Source organism: Cibotium barometz, chromosome 18 (genome assembly GCF_041138505.1).
Source record: "Cibotium barometz isolate CiBa-2024 chromosome 18, ASM4113850v1, whole genome shotgun sequence".
Lineage (NCBI taxonomy): Eukaryota > Viridiplantae > Streptophyta > Polypodiopsida > Cyatheales > Cibotiaceae > Cibotium > Cibotium barometz.
In genome coordinates, this window is record NC_141063.1 from 47359332 (window position 1) to 47376507 (window position 17176).

Below are 17176 nucleotides of genomic sequence, written 5' to 3' on the forward strand. Positions count from 1 at the left end.
CGACTCTCCATCCTGAGTAGCTTCAGTTCACAATAGATAGTGAAAATCTTACAAAGAATCAACTTTGAGAGTAGGATACTCAATCTTCTCCTCGGGTTTGAGGGGTCTAAACTATGGGCTAGCCTTCCCATCTAGACTTAACCATAGTAGTACTTGCACTTTAGTTGCATCATCAACATGCCCAACACGTTGTTTTTAGAGCTTTGAGATATGCATGGTTTTTAACTTTGGGATCCAATCCTTCTCATAGGGGAGGTCTTATTTGGAAGGCTATGTTATACTTAGATTTCTATGTGAAGAGATTGGAAGGGCATACTAAAACACTTATCCTTTCTCATAATTTTTTCTAACCTTCTTCCACCATCAATTGTAGCACTTATCCATGTATCCTGAACTGACCCTACGTTGGTGAGCCTTGGAGCATAGCAACAATGAACTCGCTCTACTTCCAACATCTCCATCGTCAGCTCCCATTCTACTGCACTCTCTCCTGCCCCTCTTATCCAAGCCCTCATTGCGTCAATCGTTTCTCTGCACGTGCCGTCCCCTCACTTTCATCCCGGCGCTGTTCCCTTCCTCTTCAGCATGCCCCGCATTTGCCCTTCTACAAAGCTGGCAAGTGCAGAGCTCTTGCTTTCGACCCTGAACTGCCCACAAGTAATTTCGAGGTATTTCACTGGCGCACAATAAAATGAGTTTTTCTACAGTTTTGCGTGTGTGTGTGTGTGTGTGTGAGAGAGAGAGAGAGAGAGAGAGAGAGAGAGAGAGGAAGTCGATGCATCAAAGAAATGAAAGAAACACTTAATGTTAATTAAGCCGAACCATTGGTGAGTTTTCTCCTCATGCTAATGTGCAAAGACTGCAATGTGGTGATGAAGGCGGATGAGCCATCTTTTGAGGGTCTAGATGGCGAAGCCTTCATGTGTTTAGGACATATCCATGATTTTATTTCTACTGTTGTGACTGGTGCTGAAGCCGACATCTGGCAGGGGCTGGCTGCCTTTGCTGTATCACTCATAAGGTTTTAGTGGCTGCTCAGATGTCATGTTGCCCTGATAAAGCCTTTTTTGCTGAACTCTTCAATCTCTCTCTTGCAAAGATAGATTCTGACTGGGCTTTTTAGCCCACTTCATTTTTTTAATATGTGTTTGAGTTGGGTTCTCTGCCCAGGATGCCCCCCAAAATCTGAATAATCTTGTGCGTGTTATGTTTTCCCACGTAAATGTTTGCACCGCCTTGTGTTATTAACCCTATTTTGAGTTGGGGGTAGTTTTGGAGGCTGAAGAATCTTATGTGTGGGCAAGCTCCATTTGCAGGCTTGGTTGTGATCTGTTGTATCACACCAAGTTTGGCCATTGTGATCTTTTGCATCACGTGCTGCCAATGAGCCCAAATCACCATAAGTATGAAGGCCATTCCTCATAAATCCACCCTCTCTCCGAAGGGGGGTTTGTTGGATATTTCAAAGTCTTGTGTACGTGAATGTACCCCTGTTTATGTACCTGTATCTGTGTGGGTGTTAACACTCATTTATGTGGAAGTGTGCTTATGTGTGTGAACCCACCCTTAGGTGGATAAGATATTATGTGTGTAGTAAGTAGTGATGTCAATGGCCATGCCATGTGTCACTCACCTAGTGTGATTTGTGTGAGTCAAAAGATAAGGTTTGCAACCTATAAAAGCATGTACTTGGTGTACTTCAAAACAAATCTCTTATCAAGGATATCATTGAGTCGTACGAATCAGTGTTTGACTTTTGTCACATCTCTCTCTATCTCTCTCTCTCATCCATTCTCCACATAGCACACTATGACCCATCCATCCGCCATAGCTAGGGTTTCTTCTTTGCAGCCATGTCCCACAAAAACTCTTCCACGTGATCATGAAGAATCTCATCATGTGACAAATCAACTCTGCGTAAGTACTTGTAATCCACATCCATGTGATCACCAACATGTGTCGAGCTATAAGGTTCCTTGTCCTCGAATCCACAATCAGCAGTTGGCTTCACATGCACATTATGGTCAAGAACTTCATGCATCTCAAAAGTCTCGATGACAAATAGAGTAGACAAACCATCATAAGCATCATCCTCTTCATCAAAGGTAGCAAATAAAAAGAGCAAACAATCATATGCTTCATTTGTGCAACTTAATCGATGTCATGTGCATGATAAATGCCATGGACATTCTCAGGTGCTGGTCGAGAAGAGGCAGCCCGATAGAGAGTATGAACCAGTAAAAGATAACTAGAGCTAGGACTTGGAGCACAAGGAGCAGTGTTGGACGGGAGAATGGACTTGGATCCCTGTCGGCTGTACCAAAAACAGTACAAGAGCTGTCGGCGGAATCAGAAAAGAGGTAGCTACATGCACATCATTTATATGATTTTATGTCCAATTAGTTGGCTGGCCCCGTAACTTCGGGAGAAGGGGTGCCTCCTCACAAAGGAGGTTGCAGTGACCAGGCCCAGGTGACTGTTTACCAAAAACGCAGGTCTCCGCAAAGTCGTAAGACCATGTATGGGGGCTGACGCCTGCCCAGTGCCGGAAGGTTAAGGGAGTCGGTGACCTGATGACGGGTAAGCCGGCGACCGAAGCCCCGGTGAACGGCGGCCGTAACTCTAACGGTCCTAAGGTAGCGAAATTCCTTGTCGGGTAAGTTCCGACGAACCGCACGAAAGGCGTAACGATTTGGGCACTGTCTCGGAGAAAGACTCGGTGAAATAGACATGTCTGTGAAGATGCGGACTACCCGCACCTGGACAGAAAGACCCTATGAAGCTTCACTGTTCCCTGGGATTGGCTTTGGGCTCTTCTTGCGCAGCTTAGGTGGAAGGCAAAGAGGGTCCCTTTCCGGGGGGGCCTGAGCCATCAGTGAGATACCACTCTAGAAGAGCTAGAATTCGCTAGCCAGCTTTCCATTAAGGTTAAGAGACTATAAATAGCAAAGTGTGCTCATAGTTCTAGTCATTCAGTCCTTTAGGGATTGGATCTTGAGGGTCCAAGTAGGGACCAGAATTTTGGTGTTTATCACCCGTTTTATAAGACAGCCTAGGGCTGTAGCAGAGTACTCTTTTTGTACTATATGAATATACTGAATTTCCAGCATCTCTCTCTCTCTCTCTCTCTCTCTCTCTCTCTCTCTACTCTCTCTCTCCATATTTGCGTTTTGCATCAGCATGTTTCCAGGAGTGTTTAGGACTGAAAGAAGACCCCCAGAGCTTCCACGTGTTACATTGGTATCAGAGCATCAGGCTCAGCAAAGTTAAACACTGATTCAGTCCCATATGATGGTGTACAGGTCCAAGGTACATGAAAGTACATGGATACGAAGCCCAAGGCAAGGAACACAGAATCGGGAAGAGCTCCCAGGAAGTTTGTTGGTGGTGTTCCACAGAGCCAGAGGAGATGGTAGTCCTGTGAGCCAGATAGGTTCTTGGGCAACGGTCCCAAGGGAGGATTACCCCCCAAGGGTGATGTGAGAGTGCCATATTCATTTCTCAAGAATGAAGAACAAGACAATGTTTAGAGTCAAGGTAGGAATGGATTGTGGACTAGATGGAACAGATGCATAGATCTTAGTCTGAGACAGATTGGTTTTTGAGACCGGGCCGGGCTTTTAGAGAAAAGGGTTGCCAGGGATGGATGGATGACAGAGGGACTTCGAGAAAAGTTTGGGATGATGACAGTCATCCAAGAACAAGTTGGAATCCCGTCATCAAGTTTAGCAGAGGGGGATGTCATGTGCATGATAAATGCCATGGACATTCTCAGGTGCTGGTCCAGAAGAGGTAGCCAGATAAAGAGTATGAACCAGTAAAAGATAACTAGAGCTAGGACTTGGAGCACAAGGAGCAGTGTTGGACGGGAGAATGGACTTAGATTCCTGTCGGCTGTACCAGAAACAGAAGAAGAGCTGTCGGCTAAGACCAAAAGGGGCTGTCGGCTGAATCAGAAAAGGGGCAGCTACATGCGCATCATTTATATGATTTTATGTCCAATCAGCTGGCCGATCTCCATTAAAGTTAAGAGACTATAAATAGCAAAGTGTGCTCATAGTTCTAGTCATTCAGTCCTTTAGAGATTGGATCTTGAGGGTCCAAGTAGGGACCAGAATTTTGGTGTTTATCACCCTTTTTATAAGACAGCCTAGGGCTGTAGCAAAGTACCCTTTTTGTACTATATGAATATACTGAATTTCTAGCATCTCTCTCTCTCTCTCTCTCTCTCTCTCTCTCTCTCTCTCTCTCTCTACTCTCTCTCCATATCTGCATTTTGCATCAGCATGTTTCCAGGAGTGTTTAGGGCTGAAAGAAGACCCCTAGAGCTTCCGCGTGTTACAATCGAACTCTTTGCTCGATGGGTCTTCAAACAAGTCCATTGCCAAACAGAGAAGATCATCCTCCTCAAGCACATCAATGGAAACTTTAGGAAGAGGAGACTTCTCTTCTTCATCAACCACTTTAGTTGTGCCACCATCAATACCGCACCCAAGCTCAGAGTGCTCCAATTCAACAAAATCTTCATTAATAACAGGGCCCATAGGAGCATCTACACTCATATCCATTTGAAAAGAAACATCAATGAAACTATTACCCTTCAAGAGCCTTTAAGAATTCGTCAATCACATCCTCATTGTCATCCTCATTGCTCAAGGTATGTCCCACAAAATCATAGTCTTCGAGCATCTCGTCCATACAATCTACATCCAAGGAAGAAGCCTCACATGCCACCAAGCTCTCAAAGAGAGCGGAACACACCACTAGATTTGGATTCACCGCCTCTTGAAACTCATCCCCCTGTTGTCGCACACAAGGCTACTCCTCGTGTTGTGACTCCAAGACAGTATCAACAGCCTGTATAGACTCCAAATCTTGGTTTGCACAATCTCCCTTAGCTAGTACTTGCTTTTCTTCAATCTCGACCACCAAATTAGCGTCCTCTTTGAACTTTCAATATTCATGACATAATTTTGCATACATTTGCTCGGACCCTGCTCTTGTGGACACATCGCAAAACATCCCTCGAACTACCAAAGACCAATTGTTGCGTGCCTTAGCCGGTAGTTGAACATACCAATCATAGATACAAACATCTTGCAAATACATGATGAAACGGCTTGCCCGTTCTTCAACTGAACACTTATGTAGAATCATAGTGTCTTTGTATATCTGCAAGAACTGCCATGAATCATCATCACTTAGATACATCTAGAAACAATACGGGAATAAGATTTCGGCCATAGTCACACACCAAACACCAACGAACTGGTAGTAGTCGCAATCCGTGTCGAAGAGAGGCTTCCAAGCTCACCACACCAAAAATATCACATGTCTGAGGATCTGGGTGAATCATGTCCACCTGTGTTTGTTGGAAGCATCAATAGGTATTGCTAGACTAGACTGCACTGACACACCCCCTAGTCCTCTTAAAAAAGAGCCTTTACTTTATCCACTTACCAAAACTAAGCTAAAAAAAAACTAAGGCAAGTGAATCCCTTTCAATAATGCCAAGTGAAAAAAAACGAAGATGAATACTGTGCGAAACACCGGTGCCGTCTATTGGACATGTCATCTCCGTCTCTCTTTTACTCCATTTTATGCCCCTTTTTATCCAGATATTTATCTGATGTCATTAGGGATTTTTCCCATATTTCTTAGGCTAGTTTAAGCATTTTTATCAATCTTGGACATTTGTTCTCCAGTTCTACAGGCCGACTGGCTCTACATGAGATGTATATAAGCATGGCCATTGTGCCTTAATAATTCATTCAATTCTTTTCAGTTCTTGGCTCAAGTGTGGGATCTCTCGTGGCTGCCTACTCTCTCGTGTGATCTCTATTTGCTTCTGCTTCATATTCACATATTCTCTCATGGTATCAAAGATCTTGTGCTTCCACAGATTAGCAAGAAGATTTTTCAGCTTGCATTTTTTTTCTCTTCTCCCTTGGTGGCTGCATTTTCAAGATCTACTTCATCGCACAAATTAGCGTTTTTCTGCTGCGTTCTCCTCTATAGCAATACCTTGCTGTGTTTTTTTCCCCAACCCTCCCTATCCTCCTCTAATTTTGTTATATGTCCATACCGCAGACTAGTAGTAGCACTGTACACTTGCTCCATTAGCCTCTCCCTCCTTTACTTCATCGCGCATCACTTCGGCTCCCTTCTTCACTTGTGTGCCTTGATCTCTAGTAGGAGTACAGTTCTACAGCTTTCTTTCACCTCACCTAGCATCTAGGGAGGAGTGGGCTACCCTAGTACCTACTTGTAGCCTTTTCGCTATAAATTTAAGACGAGGATTCCATGGCTTCTACACTGACTGTCATCTCTTCATCCATTCCTCAACTCCCCAAGGAATCCATCTTAGATGGAACTAATTATCTTGATTGGGCATTATAGATGAAGACTCTCCTTTGATATCATCGGCTATGGGGTATTGTTTTTGGTACAGATGCCTCTCCTGATGCTACTTCTCCTCAGGCTGTGATTGATGCTTGGGCTGACAAAGATGCAAGGGCTCATGCCTTTATCTTCTTCAACATAAAACCCTATATTGCTCGTCAATTTGATGACAATGATGAGGAAATTGCAGAAGAATTGTGGGATACCATCCAGAGGAGGTATCATTGTGAGACTCAGAACATCCAGAGGAGGTATCATTGTGAGACTCAGAAGGTAGCCTTGGAGAATCCGCTCTCCAACTTGAAGATCGCCGATACTGCTAACATCATGGATTCTGTTACGGAGTTCATAACCATTCAGAAGCAGTTGGTCTTCTTGGGGAGCAAAGCTACCGACGGGGACTTTGTCAATCGGCTCCTCGCCAAATTGCTCGAGACTTTCTCTACTTTTTGTGATACTATATCACTTCTTCCTTTTACTCCTGATCTACATGCCATTGTTGGCATGCTTCAAGATAGGACCATGAGAAAGAAGACCAGCCAGGGACTTCGGAGACCCTTCTTTAGGCTAAAGGGCAAAAGCAAATGGCAGTCTAAGGTTTCCATGAGCAACAAAGGTGACTCCAAACCTACCAACAATCCCGCTCATAAGGAGCTTATTTGTCATTATTGTAGTCTCAAAGGTCAGATTTGGCCTGATTGTCACAAGAAGAAGAGAGAAGGTGGTTTCCTAATCAAACCTCTTCATCCGCCAACCAAACTCAAAAATCCATTTTCACCAAGGACATTGTCTTCATCGGTTTTGAGGAGCTTCCCTCTGACTCTCCTGTTCCTTTCACCTCACGTCTTAGGGATTGGGTGGTTGATAGTGGGTGTACTACTCACACGACTCCTGATAGGACTATTCTTCACAACATTTGTCCCAGCTCTTTGACGGTGTCCATTGGCGATGCTTTCAACTTGGAGACCTCCTCGCTTGGTAATGTGCGACTTAACTCTTCCCCATGCGAGCCTTCTACCATTCAGAATGTGCTTCATGTTCCCAAGCTCTCCAACAATCTCCTCTCAGATTTTCGGATTGTGGAGAAAGGATATCGTGTCTACGTCGACTATTCCGTCCTCGAGATCATCGACACCAGCGCCTTGCAGATTGTTGCCACAAGTATCCAGGAAGGCGGTCTTTATCGGTTGAAGGACTTTGGAGGCTCTTTGACTGAGTCCCAATCCTCCCACTCCACTTGTGTGGCTTGTCTTCATGGCAAGCAACATTGAGATGCCTTTCCTCACGAGGCTACTCATTGGGCGTCTCATATTTTGGAGCTCATTCATATGGACTTGTGCGCTCCCATGCAGATGTCATGTGCATCATAGATGCCATGGACATTCTCAGGGCTAGAGCCAGAAGAGGCAACCAGATAAAGAGTAGAACCAAGATGAAAGAGTACAGAGCACTTGTGGCAGTGTAGACTGGAGACCGGCGTGGAGAACAAGCTGAAGATCAGAAGTGTGTCGGCTGCAGGATATTGGTGCTGGCTGCACAGAAGGGACTGTCGGCTGCTCATGGAGGTGGTCGGCTGAACCAGCAAACAAGGGCAGCATCAGGCGCATCAAGATCCAGGAGGAGGACCAAGTCGGCTGAGTTAAATATCATTTAATATATTCAGAACTGGCCGACCAGCAGTCGGCCAGCTCCTACATTGTCCAAGTGACCTATAAATAGGCCCACTTGCTCATTGTTTCAATCATTCAATTCCACTAGGGGTTTGGATCCTTAGAGGTCCCATAGGGGACAGATTTTGGTGTTAACCACCTTTTTTATGAAGGCAGCCCATGGCTGCAGATATGTACCCTTTTTGTACCATAGATTATACTGAATTTCCAGCACTTCTCTCTCTCTCTCTCTCTCTCTCTCTACTCTCTCTCTACCTGCGTTTTTGCATTAGATGGTGCGTTTTTGCATCAGAAGGTTTCCAAGAGTGTTTAGGGCTGAAAGAAGACTACCCAAAGCTTCCGCATGTTACATTGGTATCAGAGCATCAGGCTCAGCAAAGCTAAACACTGATTCAGTCCCAGATGAAGGTGTACAGGTCCAAGGTACAGGAAAGTACACGGATTCGAAGCCCAAGTCGGGAACACAGATCGGGAAGAACTCCCAGGAGGTTTGTTGGTGGTGTTCCACAGTGCCAGATGGGGATGGCAGTTCCGTGAGCCAGATAGGTTCTCAGGTAACGGTCCCAAGGGAGGTTGATCCTCCAAGGGTGATGTGAGAGTGCTAGACTCAGTTCTAGGAATGAAGACCAAGACGGTGTTCAGAGTCAGGGCAAGAATGGATTGTGGACTAGAGGAAGACCAGATGCATAGATCTTCATCAGAGACAGAGTGGTTCGGAGAACAGACCGGATTTTCAGAGAAAAAGGGTTGCCAGGAATGGATGATGACAGAGGGACTTCGGGACAGGATTGGGATGATGACAGTCATCCAAGAGCAGGTTGGAATCCCGTCATCAAGTTTGATGTCATGTGCATCATAGATGCCATGGACATTCTCAGGGCTAGAGCCAGAAGAGGCAACCAGATAAAGAGTAGAACCAAGTTGAAAGAGTACAGAGCACTTGTGGCAGTGTAGACTGGAGACCGGCGTGGAGAACAAGCTGAAGATCAGAAGTGTCGGCTGCAGGATATTGGTGCTGGCTGCACAGAAGGGACTGTCGGCTGCTCATGGAGGTGGTCGGCTGAACCAGCAAACAAGGGCAGCATCAGGCGCATCAAGATCTAGGAGGAGGACCAAGTCGGCTGAGTTAAATATCATTTAATATATTCAGAACTGGCCGACCAGCAGTCGGCCAGCTCCTACATTGTCCAAGTGACCTATAAATAGGCCCACTTGCTCATTGTTTCAATCATTCAATCCCACTAGGGGTTTGGATCCTTAGAGGTCCCATAGGGGACAGATTTTGGTGTTAACCACCTTTTTTATGAAGGCAGCCCATGGCTGCAGATATGTACCCTTTTTGTACCATAGATTATACTGAATTTCCAGCACTTCTCTCTCTCTCTCTCTCTCTCTCTCTCTCTCTCTCTACTCTCTCTCTACCTGCGTTTTTGCATTAGATGGTGCGTTTTTGCATCAGAAGGTTTCCAAGAGTGTTTAGGGTTGAAAGAAGACTACCCAGAGCTTCCGCATGTTACAGCAGACTACTACCCAAGGTGGAGCGAGGTACTTAATGCTTATTATTGATGATTACTCACGCAAAGTTTGGCTTTATCTCTTGGTAGAAAAATCTCAAGCTTTCTCCCGCTTCCAAGAGTGGGTGACTTTGGTCGAGACTATGATCACACATAAGGTTCGACAAGTTCGCTCCGACAACGGAGGAGAATTCATCTCCGAAGGCTTCCATAATTTTTACTCGCAGAAAGGTAAAGCCGTCAATTTTCCACACCTCACACTCCTTAGTAGAATGGTGTGGTTGAACGCTAGAACATGACTTTTCAGGAGATGGCCCGCACCATGCTTTCTTCTTCTGATCTTCCTCCCTTTTTTTGGGGAGAAGTTGTGAGCACTGCTATTTACATTATCAAGCTGTAACACGCGGAAGCTCTGGGTAGTCTTCTTTCAGTCCTAAACACTCTTGAAAACCTTCTGATGCAAAAACGCAGGAAGAGAGAGAGTAGAGAGAGAGTGTGAGAAGTGCTGGAAATTCAGTATATACTATGGTACAAAAAGGTACATATCTGCAGCCCTTGGCTGCCTTCTTGAAAAGGTGGTAAAACACCCAAAATTCTGCCCTAGACTAGGACCCTACTGATCCAAACCCCTAGTGGGCTGAATGAATAAAACATAGAGCAAGGGGGCCTTTTTATATGGGTCTTGGACCCCTTTTTATGCTGGCCGACGGCTGGTCGGCTAGTTCCATGTCCATACACACTAGCAAACGCTGCCCGACTGGATGATCTATTTGTCCATGATGCGCCTGATGCTGCCCATGTCCTCTGATTCAGCCGACTGGTTCTGTGAGCAGCCGACAGCATCCCTTTGGTTCTTCTCCAAGCCTTGCTTCAGTCTACACTGCAAAGGTGCTCTGTGCTCTGTGCTCCATCATCCTGGTTCTTCTATTGGGTTCATACTCTTTATCTGGTTGCCTTTTCTGGATCTAGCCCTGAGAATGTCCATGGCATCTGTGATGCACATGACATCCCCCTCTGCTAAACTTGATGACGGGAATCCAACCTGCTCTTGGATGACTGTCGTCATCCCAATCCTGTCCCGAAGTCCCTCTGTCATCTTCCATCCCTGGCAAACCTTTTTCTCTGAAAATCCGGTCTGTTCTCCAAACCACTCTGTCTCTGATGAAGATCTATGCATCTGGTCTTCCTCTAGTCCACAATCCATTCTTGCCCTGACTCTGAACACCGTCTTGGTCGTCATTCCTGGAACTGAGTCTGGCACTCTCACATCACCCTTGGAGGATCAACCTCCCTTGGGACCGTTACCTGAGAACCTATTTGGCTCACGGAACTGCCATCCCCATCTGGCACTGTGGAACACCACCAACAAACCTCCTGGGAGTTCTTCCCGATCTGTGTTCTTGCCTTGGGCTTCGAATCCGTGTACTTTCCTGTACCTTGGACCTGTACACCATCATCTGGGACTGAATCAGTGTTTAGCTTTGCTGAGCCTGATGCTCTGATACCAATGTAACACGCGGAAGCTCTGGGTAGTCTTCTTTCAGCCCTAAACACTCTTGAAAACCTTCTGATGCAAAAACGCAGGTAGAGAGAGAGTGTGAGAAGTGCTGGAAATTCAGTATATACTATGGTACAAAAAGGTACATATCTGCAGCCCTTGGCTGCCTTCTTGAAAAGGTGGTAAAACACCCAAAATTCTGCCCTAGACTAGGACCCTACTGATCCAAACCCCTAGTGGGCTGAATGAATAAAACATAGAGCAAGGGGGCCTTTTTATATGGGTCTTGGACCCCTTTTTATGCTGGCCGACTGCTGGTCGGCCAGTTCCATGTCCCATACACACTAGCAAACGCTGCCGGAGTGGATGATCTACTTGTCCATGATGCGCCTGATGTTGCCCATGTCCTCTGATTCAACCGACTGGTTCTGTGAGCAGCCGACAGCATCCCTTTGGTTCTTCTCCAAGCCTTGCTTCAGTCTACACTGCAAAGGTGCTCTGTGCTCTGTGCTCCATCATCCTGGTTCTTCTATTGGGTTCATACTCTTTATCTGGTTGCCTTTTCTGGATCTAGCCCTAAGAATGTCCATGGCATCTGTGATGCACATGACACAAGCATTCTCCTACAAAGGCAGTTTCTCATATAACTCCAGGGGAGGCTTTTATTGGATAGAAATCTTCCGTCTCTCATTTCAGGTGTAACATGAGTTGCGGAAGCGTGTTCATGATTAACGCTAAGCAAAGAAGATTAATGCTAATCCTATGTTTAGCAAAGACACAAAAGAGAAGGAGAGAGAGAGACCTAATCTATTGCATATTGCCAAAACATGCTATATATACAATGATCTTGCTGATTCACAGCTTCATGATGCATACCAAAGATCCTTGTAGCCCTCTACTTGCAATTGGACAAGAGAAGCTCCTGCTGATCCACCACTGTGTCCTTGCTGCCTTGTAGACTGTGACAAATGGATCCTCTTGATCTTTGAATGATGATTCTAATGAATGCATAATGATCCGGTTTATAAGAAAAAGGTATGAATTCGTAATAAAGTCGGATTTATCCTATTTTTCCCACACAACATTGTCCAAAAAGTCATATTTTGTGTCCAAACTATGCTCAAAAGGTGTCCCAACCATTGGGCTATGCCTTGGGCACTTCCAGGAGCCTGTAGGGCTGCAAGGGTTTTTGGTTGTGATGCCTATGTTCTTATCTCTGATTCTGACAGATCCAAATTTGATTCCAAGTCCAGGAAGTGCAAATTCTTTGGATATAGCTCTCATTCCAAAGCTTATAGACTATGGAATCTAGAGTCACGATCCTTGGTGATTTCTCGCGATGTTCATGTTGTTGAACCCTCATTAGATGGTTCTTGCTCTCATCCCAAGCTTACTATCGAGGTCCCTCCTCCTTCCTCAGCCACCCCAACTCCACCACCAGCTTCTCCATCATCAACTTCTTTACCCATTGCCTCTCCACCTGCACTTCCTCCTTCCCTGTCTGCTGATGTTGATGCGGCGGCATAGTCACAGGGGACGGAAGGGACGGGCTGTTGGAACGGAGGGACGTCGAGTTGGGACGGTTTAGCAACGAGGACGGCAGGGGACGGTCGGACGTCCCCCTGGAGGCGTCCCTCACAAGGGACGGGGAAGGGGACGGTGGTAGGAACAAGGACGGCATAGTGGGGGGGCAGCAGGGAGCCATTGCGCGCGCAGTCGGCGGACTTGTTTTTTTCGCCCGTTTCTAGATGTTTGCGAGGCCGTTTCTAGCTGTTTGCCTTGGCCGTTTCTAGCCGTTTGGCTTGGCCGTTTGGGGAGGCATTGAGCCTTTGAGGCTTGGGCCTTGAGGCTTGGCCCCTTGGGCCTTGGGCCTTGGGCCTTGCCTCTCTCTTGCCTTGAGGCTTGGCCTTTAGGCTTGAGCCTTGGGGCCTTGGGCCTTGGCCCTTGAGGCTTGGCCCTTGCCTCTCTCTCTCTTGCCCTTGCCTATCTCTCTTGCCTATCTAATATCTATATAAGAACAAGGCTACAAGGCTACAAGCACACACACACCCCTTCAAGTTTTCAAAGTTCAAGCAACTCTCTCTCTCAACTTTCAAGCCTCAAGCCTCAAGCTACACTCTATGAGCATTGAGTGTATCTACTCTCTCTAGTCTCTCTCCCTCAAGCTTCTTCTAACTTAGTAACTTCCAACTTCCAAAGAGAGGAACAGAGTGATGAGACAGGACATATGGCAGCACTACATACAGGAGACATGGACAGCACCGGAGAGCCCACTACCACCGAAGATGCTGTATTACAGAGACCACTTTATGAGCATCTCAGGGGATGGGTTTATACATTGACCGCGGTACATGGATGTATACATGCCACACAGCTCTCGCGTTGCTATTGGACAGCTACGAGTCTCATCACATCAGCTAGAGATAGAGGAGAGCGGCACGGGTTCCCAGAGCTGAGCAGATATGCAGATTGTGCCGCGAGGAGGTGGAGACTGAGGATCATTTTGTATGTAGATGTAGAGCCCACCAGGGGGTCAGAGATAGATATGCAGGATTGTTTGAGGAGCACTCTTCACTACAACAGCTGATGGAGGCCTCGGACCAGCGACAGCTTGGCAGACTACTACTAGAGCTTCATAGTTCTCGAGAGAGACTCCTCCAGACACCCGCTTCCACTAAGGGTGGGAGATAGTCCCAGCTCTCAGATTTCTTCCAGAGAGCTATGCCAGTGCCAGCTGATGTACCACGTGGGGTGACCGCACAGAGAGCAGCCAGGAGGAGACCTAGACAGACTGGACATAGAGCACCCCGACTGCGTCACCGAGAGATAGCAGCTATCCGAATGAGACACCAGATGGAGGCAGAGGAGAGGCTAGCTCGCTTTCATTCAGACTCAGGGTACATGTTCATGCCATTCACAGCCTCAGCATCGGCGATGTATGATATCTTATATCCCTCTTATGGCATTGGATGGAGTGAGACATAGATCTGCATAGCATGCTTGTACTACCCCTTCAGCATATAGAGATGCATCTTGCCTTAGCACTCCATCCACATCCCCACCCCCCTTATATTGTTTGTATATGGGCTCCACCGATTCATGATGATTCACAATTGTATCCAGACACATGCACACTTTTTCTTTTGTTTCTTTTCTTCCGATGACCGGAAGAACACAGTTGTATTATTTTTTGTCTCATAGGCCGACTTTGGCCTCTCATAGACGTTAATATATCTTTCTTTCTTTCTTTCTTTCTCTCTCTCTCTCTCTCTCTTACCTCTCCCTCAAGCCTCTTGACTCTTGAGTCTTCCAACTTCCAAGCCTCTAGGCCTCTAGGCTCTCTCTCTCTCTCTCTCTCTCTCTCTCTCTCTCTCTCTCCCTTTCTCATTGCTCAAGGCTCAAGCCATCTTCAACCATGGCTTCCTCCTCACGTTCCGGGGCTTCCTATAGAAGGACAACGGGATGGACATGGTGGGAGGAGGTTAACTACACCCCATCCGCTCGTGGAGGTGGTTCTCGGCCACGGGCATGCAAGCTTTGCCTGTACCGGTGAACGGGTGGCGCCAACAAAGTGCGAGCCCACCTCTTGCATGAGAGTGGGCATGAGGTGAGGTTTTGCACGAATGTCACGCCCGAGAAGAGACGGGAACTTCTTGACAAGCTTGCCGTCTACGAGGCGGTCAAAGCGCCAAGAAGGACACCACGAGTGGCCGTGGATCCCGCGACGATGGGGAGAGGAACTCAAGCCTCTACAATGGAGTCATGTGGTGGATCGAGATCATGCACGCCATCACCTTCACCATCGAGTCGCAATGTTGCTCTATCCACGACACCGGCACCCTCTATCTCCATGGTCTCTCAACCATTACGTGGCCCACGATGACAATCTACAATTGGGCAGAATTGGAACCCCAAGTTGAAGGAGGAGGTGGATATGGCGGTGGCCCACTTCTTCTTCCACGACCACATTGCCTTTCAAGCGGCTAGGCAAGTGCAATCGATCATTGCCAATTCATCATTCATGTTTTCATCATCCTAGTCCCCTTCTCATTAGTAAATTGCTTTCTTGAATAGGTCGGAATACTTCAAGGTCATGGTTAAGAAGATTGGGGAGTATGGCTCAACCTATACGCCTCCCTTATCTGAGAGCTTGCGCACTACATTGCTCGAGAAGGAGAAGGGCATTGTAGAGCAAGTGGCCGACAACACAAAGCGGCAGTGGGAGAGGAACAGAGTCTCCCTCATTGTGGATGGATGGAGTGACACCCTCAAGAGGAGTATTCATGATGTGGTTGTATTCCCGCGGAGAGATGTACTTCATCTTATCTCGTGATGCATCCGGCACCGGGAAGAGCGTGGATGTGCTTGCGGCGGAGCGGGCTACCACCATGGAGATCGTTGGTCCCGAGCATGTAGTGGGCTTTGTTGCGGATGGGGAGCCTTCCAATAGGGCGGCAGGAGCTATCCTCCAAGGTATGTATGGACATGTCACGGTGTCCTTTTGTATGGCTCATTGCCTAAACAACCTCCTCAAGGACATAGGGGCATTGCCATGGATCAGCCCGTTCATTGAGGAGGCCAACACCATGGTCTCCTTTGTCCTCAACCACCAAAGACTTCGGCATGAGTTCAACAAGAGGTCCTCTCTCTCTCTCTCTCCTCAAATATTCCGACACCCGGTTTGCCTACAACTTTCTCATGTTGGGTCAGTTGAAGGATTGTAGCGGTGCTTTGAGGGGGATTTTCCTTAGCGACGAGTTTGTCAACATGCAAGTCCCGTACAAACACTGGCCAAGAGTGTAGGTTACGGGTAGATGACGCCTCTTGGCGGGAGCGTGTGAAGACCATGGATGCTATGGTGAGGCCCATACTCCACCTATTGAGGATTGTAGACGCTATGCAACCATGCATAGGCAAGGTCTACAAGGCCATGGATCGCATGATAGAGAGGTTGAAAGACTTCATGCCCGACGAAGACAGATACGAGGAGATCCATGCCTTGTGTCTAGGAAGGTGGAATTCCTACTATCAGCAGCTTATGTGGTGGACCCAGAATTCCAAGGCAACAAGCAGGAGAGCGATCAGGAGGTGAGCGTTGGATGGAGGGTCGTCTTGGACCGTCTTGTGCCTGATGCATCGGTTAGGCTCAAGATCAGGGACCAGCTTTCCATGTACAGGTCATTTCATGGCTCTTATGGTTGTCATGATGCACAGATTGACCGCTCCAAAGTTGGTGCTGCTCTATGGTGGGAGGACTTTGGTTTGGATGGACCGGAGCTACAGCAGCTTGCCATCCGCATACTTATCCAGGCCGTCAGCTCCTCTTGCTTGGAGCAACTTTGGAGTACCTACAGCCACATTGCCTCTAGGAAGAGGAACCGACTCGGGGTAGAGCGTGCCAATGACCTTGTCTTCGTCAGCGCGAACTTGCGAATGCTTTGCAAGAGTGGGAGATGAGTCAACAAGAAGAGCAACAAGAGGATGAGGTGCAGGAGCAGCATGCCAGTGAGGATGAGAGTGAGGATGAGCTAGATGCTCCTTTGGCACAAGCTACCCATGACCATGAGGCGAGCACTTCACGTGGATGATCATTCATGGATCATGATTCATGCGCCTTACTACTTAGCTCTAGCCTCTAGCCTCTAGGCTTTAGCACTTTTTGTCATTGTCCGTCCATGTATTCTGCCTCCTTAAGGCTCAGTCAAATGACTCTTGAGTCATGACTCATTTTGTATATACTTAATTATTAATACAATCACCCGTGAATGCCTTCACTCTTTGATTGGCGTATTTTGTTAACATGACTCAAAAGCTTACCATTTTAGTGTAAATTTGTGCTCATTTTGATGTACTTCCAAAGTAGAATAAGTGTAGAGTAGAAAAACTTAAAAAAAAGTATTTTTTGAGTGCCGTGCCCTCCCCCATCCCTGTTCCCTACTTATGGCCGTCCCCCGTCCCGTCCCGTCCCTGTCCCCGTCCCCCGTTACCGTCCCCCGTCCCTTGTGACTATGTGCGGCGGTGTCGGCACGGGTGGTTGATGTGGATGCTCGTGCCGTGAAGAAATCAATGATGGATCTCAGGGCAACGTCTTG

The 17176-nt window shown here is 47.0% G+C and overlaps 1 protein-coding gene across 3 annotated transcripts in view; it reads left to right on the forward strand.

Annotated features, from left to right (window-relative positions):
• The first annotated feature begins 355 nt into the window (after positions 1 to 355).
• Positions 356 to 17176, forward strand: part of SKL2 (shikimate kinase like 2) — a 57526-nt gene continuing 40705 nt past the window's right edge. The window contains exon 1 of one of the 3 annotated variants that reach the window (XM_086812693.1): positions 356 to 668. In XM_086812693.1, coding sequence (XP_086668819.1) covers positions 432 to 668 — 237 coding nt within the window. In that variant the 5' untranslated portion in view covers positions 356 to 431. The remainder of the gene's footprint in view (positions 669 to 17176) is intronic. The other 2 variants (XM_086812692.1, XM_086812690.1) reach the window with 2 other exon arrangements.